Genomic DNA, 19,837 nt, shown 5'->3' on the forward strand with positions numbered 1-19,837 from the left:
ACATATATATTGATTTTTCTCAAGGCGAGGCTTATAGTTGCGTATAAGCATGCGTTTGTATGTGTATATACATATACATGTACATTGATATCATGCATACAATTGTATGTTTGTGTATATTAGTATATTTAAATGAATTTTTATATGTTTGCAGATGTTCGCTTAGACGTGCGTTTCGTTACACACACACACATACACGTACGCACATTCATACATACGTGCATACACGCACACACAGACATACACGCATACATACATACATACAAACAAGAGGACACACTCATACACGCATAGTGTGTACACTTAGGTGGGTACGCGTATTTAAAGAAGGAATCTGGGTACGTTGATACGACGGTCTGCTTTGTTTTATATGTATGTATATGCGCAAATAAAATACACTTGCATCTCATTGGTGACTGTTTAAGAGGATGTCTGTATGTGTGTGTGTGTGTATGTGTTTATGTGAGTGTGTATCTATGTGCCATGTATGTATGAGTGTGTGTGTGTGTGTGTGTGTGTGTGTGTGTGGATGTGTGTGTGCGTCTGTATGTAATTGGCGCTTGAATGGCTTGTTTACACGCATCTATTAAAACTTTTATCATCGACGTCGTCTCTTCATCATTGTTATTATCATCATCGTCATTGTTATCATCTTCATGATGTTCGTCATCATCGTCGTCGTCGTCGTCGTCACGTGACATGTCATCACTTGACATGGCATCTGCAGAATAAGAGTCAGAGCACCTCTTCTTCTTAATCCTGATTTATCTCTCTTTCTATCTCTCTTTCTTTCTTTTATTTTCTCTCTTTCTCTCTTTCTCCTTCTTGCACCTCTCTCTCCTCTCTCTCTCTTTCTTAAGATTTTGAGATTTCCACGCTAATCCACAATCTTCTTCCTATCTATGTATCCATCTATTAAGAATAATCTCTTCGGCCATCTTCAAATTTCAGACATTCCGCATTTCGTTTTAGTTGCTACCTTTTCTATAAGTTATGCACACACCCGCTCTCACACACACGCAAACACACACACAAACACACACACACACAAACACACACACAAACACAAACACACACACATGCATATAATAACTACCTACATATGTTTCGAGTCTAGTTCAGTTACTGCATAGCACTCGTATGTTTCGAGTCTTGTTCAGTTACTGCATAGTACTCTTCTCGACCCGTTTATTGTTGAAAGTGACTTGACCTATTTATTCTAAATGCCCTATTGACCTATTTAAATAACCCCATCACTTCAGGTGACCTTTTGCCCGTAGATGGCATTATAATACAGAGCAATGACCTGAAAATTGATGAAAGTTCACTTACCGGCGAGTCTGACCACGTCAAGAAGAGTGAGACTAATGACCCACTTCTGCTTTCCGGTTGGTTTGTTGGGTGGGGTTGTTGGAGAGGGGGTTGGTTTTTTTAGGTGGGGGTTTGATTGGAGTGGAGTGGTTGGTAGAGGCCAAACTGAAATGGTGGATTGAGATTTTGTTAAAAATATTATGGTGGATATTTGTTGTTATTTGCTTCTTTAGAAAGTGTTGATAGTTCTGGTGTCAGTAATAAAATTCCTGATGAAGTTGATGGGGGGCACTGATGGTGATCGTGATGGTAATGATTGCGGGAGATGATGTGATGATGATGTGGATTGCGCTGCGTTGTAATGTGTGCTGATGCATCGATCAAATGTGAAGAATTTTGATTTGTCTAAGTGTTAGCCATTGTCTAACGAGATATACACGACCATCAATCATTAGACACATGCCTTATTTACACATACACACACACACACACACACACACACTCACACACACGCACACACACATACACGGGCACACACGCACGTACAAACAGGCACACACGTGATGGAGGGCAGTGGAAAAATGCTGGTGGTTGCAGTCGGCATAAACAGCCAGGCGGGCATCATCTTTGCTCTGCTGGGTGCATCCCAAGAGGAAAAGGAAACCAAAAAAGATAAGAAAGCCAAGAAAGGTTTGTTTTCGAACCGCCTATAAAAATAAATATAGAAACATTGTTACGTTTTTTTGTTATTTTACTTGTTCTTCTACTTCTTCTTATTCTTCTTTTTCTTATTCTTCTTTTTTATTTTTTTTTAAAGTTCATACAATACAATATACATCGCAAAACAATACAATGCCATACAAATACAAGCAAAATAAACAAAATACAAATACAATATTCCATACAAATTTAAATGCAATAGCAGCTTCTGACGCTAAGAACTTGGCGACAGGCGCCACCGGAGCTGAACAAATTATGCTGGAAAATAAAGAGGTGATGTCGATGATGACCAAGAGGATGATGACTGGAATGATGATGGTGGCAATTATTGCGTAAATGTTTTCCCATTCATTCCCCGGCATAGCAATGTCTCACTAATCCTACTGTTATTAATTTAAGTTCTTTAAATTATTCATCATTAGAATAAATTATGTTAATTAGCTAACATAACCACGCCCTCTTTTCAGTTGATTGACAACGTGGACAGTCCCTCTGGCCCGGCGCAGAGTTCTGGTAGAAAGGAAAAGTCGGTACTGCAAGCCAAACTGACCAAACTGGCCATCAAGATCGGATATGTCGGTTGGTTGATTAATTGATTGGCTGGTTGGTTGGTTGGTCTAGTATTTAGTCTGCTGGTTGATTGGTTGATTTAGTGATTGATTTATTGGTTGGTTGGTTGGCTGGCTGGCTGTATGATTGGTTGGTTAGTTAAGTGGTTAAAGTTTGATTGATTGAGTGATTGTTTAATTAATTAATTGAGTAGTTGATTAATTAATTGAGCGATTGATTGATTGACTGATCGACCTTAGAAGGAGTGCATACACGAGAGAAGTTCACACTCAATCACTACGCCAGTCAAGTCCAAAAACTTTTTCCCATGAAACTTTATTTCTACTCTCCCCCAAAAAAAATTAGTTTGATATATGCGCTCACTCCGAGAAACGCATAAATTTTCATATAATTAGCATATAATTAGCGCTGGCACGTTATAATTATAATGATAATGACAATATAGTATCAACATATCATCATCTGTCATCATCGTTTAACGATGGTAACAAAACGTACAAAGATATACAAATACAACATATACAAAAAAATACAAACTAATGCCAAGAAATACAAAAATGTATATACAAAAGTATGATATACATACGAACACGTTATTCATACGATCAAAGATTATAGTGCTGTAATTTCACATAACGAAGCATACAGAAATACAAAAAATATACACAAGTACACACAAATACAAAGAAATACGCACAAATACAGACAAATACAAAGAAATACACGGAAACACTCGTCATGCACATGATCAAAGAACACGGAGGAGTAGTTTCATATAACGAAACAGCGTTACGTCACGTATTAACGCAGCAAAAAAAATGCCAGAGTTTTTTCGCCATATAGGCTTTCATTTTTTATGGTTGTGTATCTGGGTGTGCGTACGCGTGTGTGTGTCTGTGTTCGTGTGTTTGTTTGTGTGTGTGTGTGTGCCTGTATTAGTTTATCCATGTGCATCTGGGCGTGTCTTTATGTATTTTCACATGTGTGATCTTTGTGTGTGTGTACGTTTTTGTATTGAAGTGTGTATGCATGTGTGTGTGTGTATGTGTGTGTGTGTGTGTGAGTGAGTGACAGTGTGTGTGTGTTTTGAAAACGAGTGTGTGGATGTTGTCGTGTTGATGTTCTTTTTTTATTTCAGCGTGCTCAGTCGTGTGAAAATTATAGATGTTTGTTTCAAACGCACGCGCATGTGTGTGTGCGCGCGCGTGTGTTATTTCGATTTGTGTGTGTAATAAAGTAGTTGTTTTTTGCGTATGTTTTTACGTTTTTGAAGATTTGTATGTTAGTATGTGTGTTTGTTCGTTCGTTCGTACGTGCGTATATGTACATCTTTAGCGTGTTCATGCGTTTGTGTGCGCCGCTTACGTGCGTGAATATGTGCGGGCTCACGCCAATAGTTTAAAAATAGCCCTGATGATAATTATCGCGGCGTGTAATACAACCGCTTCCTGCAATGCTACCACCGTAGCCACTTCCGTTATTATTTTTTATCTTTTTTAACTACTGTCGCTACTACAGGCACTTCTACTTTTACTACTATTACTACTACTACTACTACTACTACTACTACTACTACTATTACTACTACTACTACTACTACTACTACTACTACTACTTTTACTACATCTGCTACTACCGCTGCTACTACAACTACTAGTACTGAGGCTGCTGTGGCCGCTACCACTACTACTAAATTTTTTTCCATTTTACTCAATCCATTATTGAAAATGATAGTAGTAATTTGCCCGTTCTTTACATTAGCATGCCCTTGTCATTATAATGTTATTTGAATTTATTTACCTTGTCGTTACTGTCGTCATCATCATCATCATTGTTGTCGTCGTCGTCTTGGCCACAGCCGCCCTACCAGGAACATTATGTTGGACGTTATTTTAATCCCTTTACGAGTGAGTGTGTCTAAGTAAATTAAATGAGTGAGTGAGTGAGGGAATAAGTGAGTGAGTGAGTGAGTGAATGGATGAATAAATGGATGAATGGATGCACATATGAGTGAATGTATGAATAAATGAATGAATATATGAATGAATAATGAATTGAGTTAATGAATAAACTAATAAATTAGTGAGGTGAATGAATGAACGAATAAATAAATGAGTGAGTGAGTGAATAAATGAATGAATGAGGAATGAATGAACAAAAAAATGAGCGAGCCAATGTGAAGGAAAGATAACGTTCCTTGTATATTTCTCTCTATTTATACGCATACATTATCGTTATTATCATGATTTTCTCAGCGTCATCGTCATCACACTATCATCATCATCAGTATCATTATCATTATAAGATTTGCCCTCGATAGTGACGTCATCATCATCGTCATCATCATCGTCGTCGTCGTTATCAGCTACTTCATCCGTTGGCTGGTTGGCTTCATTATCCAATGCTATTTTATCCTGCTATTCTCGTTGAATGGAAATTGTGTCGATCGTACTTAAATTTTTTCCATTTTTTTGTTATCTCTTTCATTCTTTCTTTCTCTTTCTCTCTCTTTTTTCTAAATGAATGAATGATTGATTGAATGAGTGAACGAGTGAGCGAGTCAATGAAAGAATTTGGTATATTGTATATATTTTGTGGATTCCTCCGTCAAATGAATTCTCTCATACTGAATTCAATTTACAATAAATTTTTTTTCGTTATGTATACCCATCTCTCTCTCTCTCTCTCTCTCTCTCTCTCTCTCTCTCTCTCTCTCTCTCTTTCATATTTTTTCCAAACTTTTTTATTGATTGATTGATCGATTGATTACATGATTGATTTGGTCTTTCGTTATTAATTCATCTAATCATTCACTAACTTTGTTTGTCCCCCCTCTCTCTCTTCCTCTCTTTCTCTCTCTCATTCGTTCGTTCGTTCTTTTGCTTGTTAGTTCGCTTTATTTTTGTCCGTTCTTCCGTTGCTGTTTTTTGATCTTTTTTCCATTCTTTGATTTAATGATTTCCACCCAACCAACAAATTTACTTCCATTTTCTTGTCATTTCGTTTTTATTACTTTCCATTCTTCTTACTTTCTTTCACTTACTGCTACTATTTTTTCCCATTCTCTTTTCTGTACTGTCTCTTCTTTATCTTTTTGTCTGTCTGTGTTTTTGTCTGTCTGTCTGTCTCGTTTTTGTCTCTTTCTCTTTTCCTCTTTCTCTTTTTCTTTATTCTCTTCTTTTCTTATTTATCGGGTTTTGTTCATCTTTTCTCTGTGTGTCACACACACACACAAACACGCACACACACAGAAAATTTTTTTTCCATGTCATCCGCAATTTATCAACGTATTGTAATTTAACGTTGCTCGTGTTTCTCCTTGATCAACTTGCTCTCCGTCTTGTTCTTGATGATGATGATGAAGAAGATGATGATGATAATGTAGCGATGATAATGTTGTTGTGATGATGATTAAGGTAACGATGATGATTAAGATGACGTTAATCGTGCTTGCGCTGACGATTTTTATTGAAATGGAAACAAATGGCACTGTGTTGGAATTCAATGTCTCTTTTTTTTTGCTGTTTCGTTCCAGATGTCTCTCTCTTTCTCTCTCTCTCTCTCTCTCTCTTTCTCTCTCTCTCTTTCTCTTGATTTCTCTGTCTTTCTTTACTCTTTTTCTCATTCTCTTGTTCTCTTTCTTTCTCACATCCTTCTATTTTTTTGTATATCTTGATTCATTTGTTCGCCAATTCATTAATTCATTTCTTAATTCCATTCATTCGTTAATTAATTAATTAATTAATTAATTAATTTGTTCATTCATTCATATACTCATTTACTCATTCATTCCCTCTTTTTCATTTTCTTCCATTTTTCTTTCTTCCACATAATCTCTCGTTATTTCTGTTCCCAATTTTTTTTCATTCTTTAGATCAATTTTTTGAAGGTTATTGCAACGAACGAGATATTTGACCTTGAGACTCGTGACCTTGATCTCGTAACCTTCAATCCGATTGGTCACAGACAAGTCACCTCTCAATGGTGCTTTTGATCAATGGCGCCTGTGTGCTTAAAAGAGAGATAGAGGGAGAGAGAGATAGATGGATGGATGGACGGACGGACGGAGAGACAGACAGACAGACAAACAGACAGATAGATGGATGGATGGATGGATAGATAGAGAAATAGATAGGGAAATAGATTGAGATATAGATAGAGATATAGATAGAGAAATAGGGAGAAAGAGAAAGCTTGTGAGAATATAACTGTTTTACATTTTCTTGTAATCAGATTCATTGAGTGATGTCATAATGACGTCATTGATTGAATGATGGATGGACGAATGGCCGGATGAAGAGAGATTTGTGGATTGGGAATTAATGTTTGAGGAGATTTACAATAGTGTCGGCGAATGATGCGATGGGGGGTGGTGGCTATGATTATTGCGATTGTGAAGTCGTTGTGAAGATGTTGATGGTAATGATTGTGGTGGAGACGACGATGATGATGATGACAGCGGCGATGATGAAAAAATGTTTATAACATTTACCATGTTCAATTTAATAATCATAACATCATCTATATTATCGTCAAAACCTACACCACAACCATCGTCATCAATGTAACCATCATCATATTCATCATCATATTCATCATTCCCTCTTCATCCTCCTCCTCCTCATCATCATCATCATCATCTGTTTGTTTGTCTCTACCACCCTCTCCAAATTCCTTCCTTCCTTGAGTTGATGCCAGGAATGGGACGACGTTGAATAAATAAATACGAGATATAGAAAAATTATTTTTTCCGCTCCAGCTCTTGTTTCTCTCCTTCGTCTTCCTGCTTTTTCTCTCTATTTTTCCTCTTCTTCCTTTTCCTTCTTTCCGGTTTATCTGTCGTTATGGACAATCCTTCTCTCTTGTTTTCTCTCTCTCTCTCTCTCTCTTGTTCTCTCTTTCTCTTTTCTTGTTTGCTATCATATTTTTTTAATTTCCAATTTATTCCGTCTATCTGTCTTTCTCAATTGTATTTTTTCTCTCTCGCCCTCTTTATCTCTCTCCCCCTTTCTCTCGCTCTTTTTCTCTTTTTCTCTCTTTGTATCTCTCTCTCTCTCTCTTGTTTTTGTTTCTTTTTTCCTAATTCTCAATTTATCAATTTATTCTTTCTAATTTGTTTCACAGTTGTGGTTATCTCTGTTTTTCTCTCTCCATCTTTCTTTCTCGCTCTTACTCTCTCCCTTTTTCGTCTATTATTACAGTAGATACAGCAGATGTATTACAAATTTTTACTTGAAGAGGAAAAAATACGAAAGCAGAATAAAAAGCTGGATGTAATATGAGCTGGCCGTCATGGATATGAAGTGCAGACGAATTTAATCAAACAACTTGCCGTCTTATCACACTCGCACTTTTCACTATCTCTCTCCATCCATCCATCTATCCATCCATCCATCAATTATTTTCTTCATTCATCCATCTATCCAATCTATCTGTCTATCCATTCATTCGTCCATCCAGGCACTATAATAGCCATACTAACGGTCATCATCTTGGTTCTTCGATTCTGCATTGAAAAATTTGTAGTGGACAAACAGCCATGGAATCCCAAGTACATTCAAAACTTTGTTCAGTTCTTCATCATCGGTGTGACCGTGCTCGTCGTGGCGGTACCCGAGGGACTGCCGCTGGCCGTCACACTTGCACTGGCATACTCCGTTAGGGTTAGTAAATGAATGAGTGTGTGTTTTGTTTTTTGAGATGGCGCGCATGTAAACATATTCATCTTCATTCACGGTCATCATCGACATCACGTCACTATCACATCACCAACACTATCATTTGCCGTCGATTGAGAGCAGAAGATGATGTTGGACAACAACCTGGTGAGGCACCTGGACGCCTGCGAGACCATGGGCAATGCCACGGCCATCTGCTCGGACAAGACCGGCACACTCACCACCAACAGGATGACTGTGGTCCAGAGTTACATTGCTGGTCAGTCTTTTGGTGGTGATAGTGATGATGATGATGAAAATGATGATGGTAGCAATGAGAATGATGCAACGATAAGGATTATTCATATACACATTCATATACAAACTTAAACTCATTTATACAAACGTACATACACAAACATAAACATGCATACACACTACACACACATACGTGACACACATACACAAACGTACACACACAAACAAACAAACAAACACACTCGTACACAGACGTACATCACAAGTCCACACCAAAGTTTGCCAGCATCCCAAACTCCGTGGGAGAGATCTTGGTCAGGGCTATATCCATTAACAGTGGCTACACCTCAAGAATTATGGTTAGTGCTGCTGCTGCTGTTGATGATGATGATAATGATGGTGGTGGCGGTGGTGATGTTGATGATGATTGTTTTATTCTTTGTCCGAACTTTAATCAGCATTACCAAGCGTTTTAAATTATAAATCGTTGTCATCACTGGCGTAATTATCATTATCATCATCATTGCAATCATCATCAAAATCACCATAACCACCACCTTGATCACCACAACTACCAACATCATCATCATAATCACCTCGACGTCTCCAGCCGTCAGAAAACAAAGACGAGCTGCCGAAGCAAGTTGGAAACAAAACAGAGTGTGCCCTGCTCGGGTTCGTCTTAGACATGGGCCTCAACTATGAAACCTACAGGGCAGAAGTACCAGAGGACAAGATTTACAAGGTACTTTATACAGGGTATTCGTGTACGCCTATCTATCTGATAGTACATTTGAAATACCCAATTATCAATTAACATGGTGTATCTATCTATACATATCTGATAATACATTAAAGGTACCAGAAGATAAGATGTGCTGGGTATTTATACTGAGTGCACTGCTCATGCATATCTATTTATTCTTTTCAATTTTCATACTTCGGGGAATTCTTTTATTGTATATCTATTTATACATTATTTATACAGATTTATACACGAGAGATACATTATTTATAGGGTATTTATACACAAGGTATTGGCACTTAGTGGGTATTTGTGTATACTGCTTATTTAATAATATGTTTGAAGTGGCCCAGCATATGTTACTTGTGTTTACCTATATTCAATTATCAAATATATCGTATCGTAAATAAAATACAAATATATTATACAAGAAGGAATTGTATTATACATCATCGCCATCAGCTACGACACGATGTGTGCATCATTATGATTATAAAAATAAAATAAAAAAAAAAGTTAAAGCCTATTTATTTTCGTCATGAAATACTTTACGTTTTTAGGGGTTTAGAAACAGTGCACACGCATCGTAAAAATTACTTAAATATAATGAATATGCCTTTATGTGTGTATCGTTCTCTCTCTCTCTTTCTTTCTCTTCTCTCTTTCTCCCTGTGCGTGTGCGTGTGTGTGTGCAAGGTTGCGTAAAAGAACCCGCCGTCACACGCATGCACCCTTTAAGAGCATTATGTAATTAGAAAAAAATGTTATAAACAAAAATAAGCATAAACAAACAAGCAAACATGTGAACAAGCAAACATGTGAACACACACAAAGAGGCAAACAAAGAAAGAAATACAAACACACATGCAAAAAAACCAGTACTGGTACTGCGGTCATCTTCACTGATGTATAAATAACAAACATAACATGCGAGCATACAAAAAATACAAAACATATACAGCCAAATATACAAAAATATACAAACACGCAAATATACAAACACGCGAACATATACAAATACACGCAAATACCTAGGTATATACCTTCAATTCTGTGCGCAAATCAATGAGCACTGTCATTAAGAATGGTGCCAATGGGTACAGACTGTTCACCAAAGGAGCCTCGGAGATCGTCATGAAGAAGTAAGCCTTTGTGGTATATATGTATTTGTATTTCTGGTATTTGTTTTTGTATTTGTATTTCTGGTATTTGTTTTTGTGTTTGTATTTTTGGTTTTTGTTTTTGTATTTCTGGTATTTGTTTTTGTATTTGTATTTCTGGTATTTGTTTCTGTGTTTGTATTTCTGGTATTTTTTTCTGTCTTTTTGGTTTTCGTACTGTTGATATTCAGGATTGAGTTGTTAGTATTCGAATCTTCATTGTTGATATTTATTTGTATTTTCATTATTGGTACTTGTATTTGTATTGTCGGTCGGTACTCGTATTTTTATTGCCAATCGGTATTCTGTCGGTACTCTTATTTGTATTCTCTCTCTCTCTTCTCTCTCTCTCTTTCTCTCTCTCTCTCTCAAACACACACACACACACAGAATATAGATATACGTGTATACATACATACACGTAAACACGCATATTCTTATGTACATCAATGCAACTCAATTATACGAATACCATAAAGTCTATTCTGGCACAGTACATGGAACAATTTTTTTTTCATTTTTTTCCAAATGTCTTGTATAGATGAATGTGTACGTATGTTTGCATGCGTGTACAACATATAACGTTTGTATGTATGCGTGCACCTATGTATGCATGCATGTATTGGCGGGTATTTATTTTGTTTGTACGTTCCATCATTGTATGTTACAGCGTATGTTTTGTATTTTTGTATGGTTTAAAACATTTGCATACAAACACAAACAAACATATATATATATATATATATATATATATATATATATATATATATATATATACAACAACAACAACAACACAAAACAACATGCATATAAACATATATATATATATATATATATTTCTAAAATATGCATAAACATATGCGATACAATGTTTTATACATTGATACATGCATAAAATTGTACGCATACGCATACAAAGATAAGACGTAGGTTGGTACGTCTGTACGTATGTATGTTTGTGCGTATGTACGTTACTACACTGCCTTCCGTATAAAGCGCAATTATCTGCTGTTGTTGATTCGCCGTTGTTGTTGTAGGCTGCCGGTTTCTTCTTGGATGCTTTTTCCTACTACTACTACTGCTACTACTACTACTGCTACTACCACTACTACTGCTACTGCTACACACACTGCTGCTACTACAGCTGCTGCTCTTTATGTTTTTAGGTTTGTCTATGTTTGCCTATGCTTGTCTGGGTCTGTCTATGTTTGCATCCAAAAGGCTGTCTAATGTTTTTGTCATCGTTTGTGTTCGAGGAATGTGCCTGCATTTTTAATTTTTTTTATCCTGCAAATTTTTCTTGTATAAATGTTTTTTGTTAGGTCGGACTAACTGCATTCCAGAAGCATGCGATAACGTAGCAACCCTTTGTGCGTGTGCGTGTGTATGTGCGTGCGTGTTCGTGCGTGCGTGCGTGTCTAGGCTGACTATGTAATGTAAATTAACCGATACCGTTTTTTTGCTGGCGTTTTGTTTGTTGTTGCATTCTGCGTTTTGATGCTGTTGTTGGTAGGAGGATTTTGGTGGTGTTGTTGTTGCTTGAATGTTGTTGTTGTTGTTGCTTGTATGATGTTGTTCTTGAGGTCATGTTGTTTTTATTCAATTTTTTTTTGTTATCGTCAAATTTTAGTCGAGGTTATTTATGGTTGTATGTGCTTTTCCGGTTTGTTGATTGTTTGGTCAGATGGTTGATACTGATTGGTTAGTTGATCTGTTGCCTGATTGATTAGCTGGCCGGTCTGTTACCTGATTGGTTGGTTGATTGGCCGGCTGATTGTTTCATTGGTTGGTTGCGGGTTTTTTGTAATAGCGGCACGTATTTATGTGAAGGTGGAAGGATGTGTATGCATTCGTTTGTTGTTGTTGTTGTTGTTGTTGTTGTTGTTGTTGTTGTTGGTTGCTAGTGAATGTTCGGCGTTGGTATGTCGTTCTTTTGTCCTTACCGATGTTCATTCAAGTGCAGTTTTTTTGTGTTTTTTTGTAGCAGTAGCAGCAGTAGTAGCAACATCAGAAATTGTAGTAAAAAATGTAGTATAGGTAGCGGGCAGCATTTGATTAATTGTGAAGAATTGTCGCTAAATTGAATGTAACAAACCCTCTTTATATGTGCATTGTTGGAGCTTCGAGGTACAAATGAATTTTTCTTTTGTTTGTTTGTTTTCATGTTTGTTTGTATGTATGTTTTGTATGTACGTTTGTGTGTATATATATCATCATCATCATCGCCGCAAATAGATGTACACACATTCTTGGTGTTGATGGCGTGTTGAGAGACTTTGGACCTCGCGACCAGGACCAGATGGTCAAGAAGGTCATTGAACCGATGGCAAGCAATGGAATGAGGACCATCTGCATCGCTTATAAGGATTACGTTGACGGTTTGTTCGTTTGTTCGTTCGTTCGTTCGTTCGTTCGTTTGTTGTTGTTGTTTTCTGTTCATCTTTTTTTTTTATTGTATTCTCGCTTCCGACTACAAGATAGCGTAATTGTTAAGTTGTCTTGCCTTGTCGTTACCGGGTTCAAATCCAATCAAATTCTCGCACTTCACTAGCAAATGTGTATGCTGCTTCACTTGTAATTGTATATTTGTAAACAACAACCACAACAACAAATAACAACAGCAACAAAATTATCTTTTTCCGATCTTACAGGTCAACCGCGGAATGGGAGCCAGGAACAATACAAAGGCGAACCAGCATGGGACAAAGAAGCCGAGATTGTTCGCAATCTTACGTGCATCTGCATTGTTGGCATTGAAGATCCCGTAAGACCCGAGGTACGTTTGCGTATGTGTGTTTGTTGTGTGCGTGTGTCTGTTAGTTATTGTGTATGTGAGTGTGTGTATGTGTGTGAGAGAGAGAGAGAGAGAGAAAGAGAGAGAGAGAGCAAACGAGAAAGAGAAATGAATAAATGAACGTGTGAATGAATGGATGAACGACTTGATGAACGTATAAGTGAAAGGATGAACGAACGAATGAATGAATGAATAAATGAATTATCGGATTAATTGATGGATAAAACTTCGAAAAATCAGGTCCCGGCGGCCATAAAGAAATGCCAAAATGCCGGCATAACGGTAAGGATGGTGACTGGTGATAATGTTAACACAGCCAGATCCATCGCCATCAAATGTGGAATTTTGAAACCTGGTTCGTGCGTGCGTGTGTGTGCGTGTGTGTCTCTCTGTATACGTTCCTTTATTGTGTGTGCAACAATATTGTAACAAACAAAATTCTCGACAATAAAACAGCAATGAAGTTTGATCTGAGTTGCATGTCTGAAGAATAATTTCGTGACAAATTCGCGTGTATTATTGTCGCTGACAAGTTTGATTTGTGAGATGATTAATCAATCAACTATTCGATCAATCAGTCAACTATTCACTCAATCAATCAAACAATCAACCAACCAACTGTTTAATAAATCTATTGACCAACCAATAAAAAACACCGGATTTTTTGATCGATTGATTGATTGATGGATGGATGGAGGGATCGTTAAATAAATGAGTGGGGGAGTGAATGAATGAATGAAGGAAGGAATGAATGACTCAATCAATCAATCCCCCAATCAAGATGACGACTTTTTCGTAATTGACGGCCAAGAATTCAATAGAAGAATAAGAAAAAATCCTGACGCTCCGGTACAATAGCAACAACTTTTAATTATAATTAATTATAATAATAATAATAATTATTTTTTTATTAATTATAATTAATTATAATAATAATATTAATAATTAATCTAATAAGAACATAATATAAATAATACTGTTAATATTTGTGATTTTAACGATCTTAAGTGTTTTTTTATGTCTAGTTTAAAATAATTCTGCTGCTATAGTTTAAAACTTTACCATGATTGACTTTATCATTTCATGGTGAAATTTGATCAAATGAAGGTTTACTTTTAGATTTTGAATTAAGTAAGATGTGCAACAAGCTTGGCGATGTTTGAATACCTTTATTAACTAATGCTATACAATACAGCAAGTATACATTCGTTCGTTCGTTCGTTCGTTCATTCATTCATTCATTCAATCCTTTATTTATCTATCTATTCATCCAGTTATATGTTTGACAGGGATTTATTACCGTTCCTATATATCATTAATATCCTCTTCAGTGACATTCACAAACGTTACCCCCTGACTAACCCTTAGTTCGACCAAGCCCTGTTCGATCAGGTGTGGCCCAAATTGCGCGTGTTGGCCCGCTCATCTCCCCAAGACAAGTACACCCTTGTAAAGGGCATCATCGACAGTAGGCTGAACCCAACCAGAGAGGTAGTGGCGGTCACGGGGGATGGTACCAACGATGGGCCGGCCCTCAAAAAAGCCGATGTTGGCTTCGCTATGGTCAGTTTTTCGGTTTTGTTTTCTTTAATGTTATTTTTTTATCCTTATCATCTTAGTATTATTATTTTCATTGGTGTTACACGCACACATACATGCAAACACGTACACAGACACGCACACACAGACACGCACACACGTGATGCTAAGTATGAATTTGATTTTATTAATAGAGAGAGGTGGTTATTTATTCTTGCGAGAAATTCAGTTGTGAAGGAGATTTCGGTGATGACGATGTTGCTGATGACGAAAATGGTGATAATAATGACGACGATGACGATGATGATGACGATTACCATGGCGTAGGTGTTATTTATGGCTACTTGTATCGACGATTGACCATTTTAACAACATTGGCACTTTTTTATATAGATTTTTTTTCTATTGTCGTCTGCTCTGATTTTTTTTGCTCTATCGATTTCGGATGTCATCATTATTTCTTCATCGTCATCATCTTCATCATTATCTTCTTTTTCATCTTCATCATCATCATCTTTTTCATCTTCATCATCATCATCTTCTTCATCTTCATCATTCTCATCATCATCTTCATCATCATCTTCTCCTTCATCTTCTTTATCTTCTTCTTCATCATCATCTTCTTTTTCATCTTCATCATCCTCATCTTCATCATCTTCTTCCTGTCCACTCACTTTCAACTGACCACCACCATCCATTCATCAGGGCATAGCGGGCACGGACGTAGCAAAGGAGGCATCGGACATCATCCTGACGGACGACAACTTCACATCAATCGTGAAGGCCGTCATGTGGGGGAGGAACGTCTATGACAGTATCGCCAAATTCCTGCAGTTTCAACTGACCGTTAACGTGGTGGCCGTCATCGTGGCGTTTCTTGGCGCCTGTTTCATTAATGTTGGTTTTCGTTTGCTGGCCTGCATTTGCTTGCTTGTAATATATTCACTGTTTAGATTTTGTGTATTTGTATCGCAACTTAATTTTTAAAGTTTTTTGATAGCCATCATTTCTCTCTCTCTCCCTCTCTCTCTCCCTCTCTCTCTCTCCTTCTCTCTCTCTTCTTCTTCTTCTTCTTCTTAACTCTCTTTCTTTCTCTCTCTTCTTTCTTTCTCCAAAAAACGCTCTCATACACTTTTAGGAATCTCCCTTGAAAGCCATACAAATGTTGTGGGTGAACCTCATAATGGACACCCTGGCCTCTTTGGCCCTGGCCACGGAACTCCCCAGCGAGGACATGCTGAACAGGAAACCTTACGGTCGCACGAAACCGCTGATTAGTAGGACCATGATGAAGAACATCATTGGACATGGTATATACCAGCTCGCTGTTATCTTCGTTATTCTGTTTTTAGGTAGGTTTAACTTTGTGTTTGTGTGTGTGTGTGTGTGTGTGTTTGTGTGTGTGGTGCGTGTGCGCGTGGTGTAGTTTTTATGTCAGTTTTTTAATTGTTTGTTTATCATGTATTTATTTATTCATTTTTTTTTTTTTTTGAAAATAATCTCTCATAGTTTTGCCAAGGTTCAGTTAGGTCAACTAGCTTTTGCTTATCTATCTATCTAGTCATTTATCTATCCAACCACTCACTAATTGACACTCATCTATCCACCCATCAACCAACCAACCCCAGGTGACCAGTGGTTCGGCATAGACTCAGGGCGTATGGACAAATCCTCCCGAGCCATGCCCCCACCAAACCACCACTTCACCATCATCTTCAACACCTTTGTCATGATGACACTCTTTAATGAGATCAATGCCAGGAAGATCCACGGGCAACGTAACGTCTTCGAAGGGCTTAACAGGAATCACGTCTTCATCATTATCTGGATTCTTACTTTTATTAGTCAGGTTGGTTGTCTGGTTGGTTGTCAGGCTGGTTGTCTGGTTGATCGGTAATATGGTTGGTTGTCAGGTTGGTTGTCTGGTTGGTGGTCTGGTTGGTTGATTGGTTGGTTGATTGAATGCTTTATTGGTTGTTTGACACCTTAGACGGCTGATTGTTGAACCAACTAACTAACCAACTGACCAACCCATTGACCACCCGTGCAGATTTTGATCGTACAGTTCGGAGGGCATGCATTCTACACGAAGGCCCTCGACCTGGAGCAGTGGATGTGGTGCCTCTTCCTAGGCATCGGAGAACTCGTCTGGGGACAGGTTCGTTATTTACGTTAGTTACGTCACGTGACACATCCTGATCATGACGTCACATCTCTTGTTGTGGTATCCTGTTAACGGGAGTATTAAATAACACCCCCACCCACCACAGCTGGTCACCTCCATTCCGACCAGACGACTACCAAAAGCGATGACGTTGGGTGCAGCCTCCCCTCAAGAAATTCAGCGAATAGAGGAAGAGGACCACGATAATGTCCTTGAAGATGCGGGCAGAGGTCAAATCCTCTGGGTCAGAGGTCTGACACGGCTACAGCAACAGGTATACTGGATTCGTGTTTTTAATACAAATGTTGCGTCAGTAAATAAGACTAGTGTCTGTGAGTTAAGTAGTGGTGATGTTAGTAGTAGAAATACGTTTTGTAGAGAGTTACAACGATAAATATTACTGCTACTGCGCCTATTATTCAGTATTAATTTAACACAGACACACATTTATGTATGAACCATGTTGATGGCAATCATTGCAGCCTATTTGAAGTGTGCTCCTTGTCAGATGCGTACATTAAAAAAACTTAATACCGCACAAACACACGTATTCACATACGCACGTACGCACATACACGTACGCACATACATGTACGCACTCACACGCACATAAATTCATGATGTTCATCGCTAGAGATTATCGAAAACCAGCTACATAAGTCACCGCCAATCGTAAAGATACGAACGTCAGCCAGCATCGTCGGCAGGGACAACATTGACTTCTTGGACGTAGCCAAACTAAGCACCTTAATAAATGATACTCAGAGGCGGCAAAACAACACAAATACCACACCAGTACCCAAACCATACTACCAATTATACTACGTACAAGCTTAGTTCGCGCTCTGAATGACAAAATACGTTCGTTGATCATCGTTGCTGCTGATCTGCCATGCTTATTTAAGACTTTTTTTTGATAGTGCCGTCGACTAACTACAAAAAAGTTTGTCTTTTTGGCCGGACCGTAGCGATAAGTTGATGTCTTTTAATAACAGCTCTTCAAGTTTCTGATATAACTCTATGTGTGGTTTGTGGTTACGGTTACGGTTGCTGCTAATGCTGGAATGTTGTTGCTGCAACAATCGTTGTTGTGCGTTTGTCTCTATCAGTGTCTTTCTGTTATGTTTTTTTTGTTTTTCTTATTATTATTTTTTGCAATTTAATAATCAACGAAAAGCATATTTTATTTCAATTTCTGATGTTTTTTGTTGTCTTGTTTTGTGGTTTGTTTCTCTGTTGCTGGTTTCTAATGTTGATGGTTTTGGAACAAATCTAATTAAGTTTTACGGACCAAAAACTTTGTAAATAGTTAACATACTATTCTTATTTGCATAATTTATTATAATTAATTAATAATTTCCAATTGTAAATATCAAATAAATCACTTCAAAACAAGCCAGTATTTTTTCTTAGTAGTAGCAATATCAGTAGTAGTAGTAGTGGTGGTTGTTGTTGTTGCTGCTTCTGCTGTTGTTGTTGTCGTTCGTCGTTATCGTCTGTCATAAATTTCAAAATCTAAATTTCTTACTTTCGTTTAAAATTCAGCCTGGTTAGTTTCGATTATTTTGATTTTATTACTATTATTAAATTATTATTTTTTCATCCTATTTGTATTTTCATGAACTGATAAACCACTTCATTACCACAAGCCCGACACACATTGCAGAAACAATTTCACAGGCACACCACTCAAACAAACAAACACACAGACAGATACACACACACACAGACACACACTCAAACAAACAAACAGAGGCAACACAACATAACTAACGTCATTTCTTCTCCATCACACGTGTAGGTGCGCGCCGCAAACGCTTTCCGCCTAGCAGAAGTCGACAGCTTCGAAAAGCGCAGCCTCTACTCGCTTAACAGTCAGTACTCGCTCGGCTACAAGAACATTCACGAACTACGCAGGCAGGCCACATCTGTGGCCGACTTCAATGACGACTCGCGTCCCGTCGTTTAGGACAATGCTGATGACCGCGGTGGTGGTAGTAGTAACCACTAACGCGATGCTGACGTTGAGGATGAGGATGTTGTTGACGATGCGATTGCAGCTGATGGCGACGATGATGATGATGATGCGACTGCATTTGAAAACGTTAATGTGGTTGTTGTTGATGACGATGATGATTCAGATGCAAATGATGACGACGATGATGATGATGGTGATGATGATAGTATTGATCTGGAAGATTCTAATGATTATCGTGACGGTCTTTACGATGCTGACGACGACGATGAAGTTCATGACGCTTATGACTATCATGCCTACCGAAGACTACATCGTGATTTCCGTGAATGATTGCCCTTGATGACGGCGGTCATCATCAACATCATTATCATCATCGACTCGTTTTTTTTTTGTGGCGACGATAATGATGATGATGGCGATGACGACGACGATGATGATGTTCGTGATGACGATGATAGTAAGATGATAATGCGTATACGAGTTTACAACTCGTGACGTCAGACATTTTAAGAACGGGGCAATCAGATGAGGGGTAAATAGCAAGATAGGGCTTGATAAGGGCATGGAAAAAGGGTTATTTTAGATGAAAAATATACTTCAACAGCATGTAATGTGTGTTTTTGATAAATTTATTATATTTATTTTTTCATTTTAATTTTTCAAATTTTTTTTTCGACTAACTTGTTTCATTTCAAGTATAATTATTATTGCGTTTCTATATTTTCCCCGCTATGTTCGTTGAAAGTTAAATAACTTTTTAATTAATTTTATATATATATATATATATATATATATATATATATATATATATATATATATATATATATATATGATTTTATTGGTTTACGTTTAATTAATTTTAATTAAGATGACGTTTCCTTTCGTTTGATTAACCAATTCATTAATTAACTAATTGATTGATTTATTTTTTTATTTCAACG

At 37.5% G+C, this 19,837-nt stretch overlaps 1 protein-coding gene across 1 annotated transcript in view; it reads left to right on the forward strand.

The window, feature by feature from the left end:
• HELRODRAFT_107353 (hypothetical protein) overlaps positions 1 to 19,836 on the forward strand; it is a gene marked incomplete at its 5' end in the record, with an annotated part of 29,266 nt that extends 9,430 nt beyond the window's left edge. Inside the window, 21 exon segments of the mRNA XM_009027163.1 lie at positions 1,263 to 1,388; positions 1,864 to 2,001; positions 2,237 to 2,304; positions 2,499 to 2,610; positions 8,062 to 8,264; positions 8,403 to 8,538; positions 8,769 to 8,875; positions 9,127 to 9,261; positions 10,297 to 10,403; positions 12,657 to 12,799; positions 13,073 to 13,197; positions 13,456 to 13,570; positions 13,997 to 14,064; positions 14,584 to 14,778; positions 15,460 to 15,651; positions 15,893 to 16,106; positions 16,383 to 16,603; positions 16,805 to 16,912; positions 17,025 to 17,192; positions 18,720 to 18,999; positions 19,019 to 19,836. Of these exon segments, the coding sequence (XP_009025411.1) occupies positions 1,263 to 1,388; positions 1,864 to 2,001; positions 2,237 to 2,304; positions 2,499 to 2,610; positions 8,062 to 8,264; positions 8,403 to 8,538; positions 8,769 to 8,875; positions 9,127 to 9,261; positions 10,297 to 10,403; positions 12,657 to 12,799; positions 13,073 to 13,197; positions 13,456 to 13,570; positions 13,997 to 14,064; positions 14,584 to 14,778; positions 15,460 to 15,651; positions 15,893 to 16,106; positions 16,383 to 16,603; positions 16,805 to 16,912; positions 17,025 to 17,192; positions 18,720 to 18,887 (2,849 nt within the window). The 3' untranslated portion in view covers positions 18,888 to 18,999; positions 19,019 to 19,836.
• Between the last annotated feature and the right edge of the window lies 1 nt (position 19,837).

Source organism: Helobdella robusta, assembly GCF_000326865.2.
Source record: "Helobdella robusta unplaced genomic scaffold HELROscaffold_5, whole genome shotgun sequence".
Classification (NCBI taxonomy): Eukaryota; Metazoa; Annelida; class Clitellata; order Rhynchobdellida; family Glossiphoniidae; genus Helobdella; species Helobdella robusta.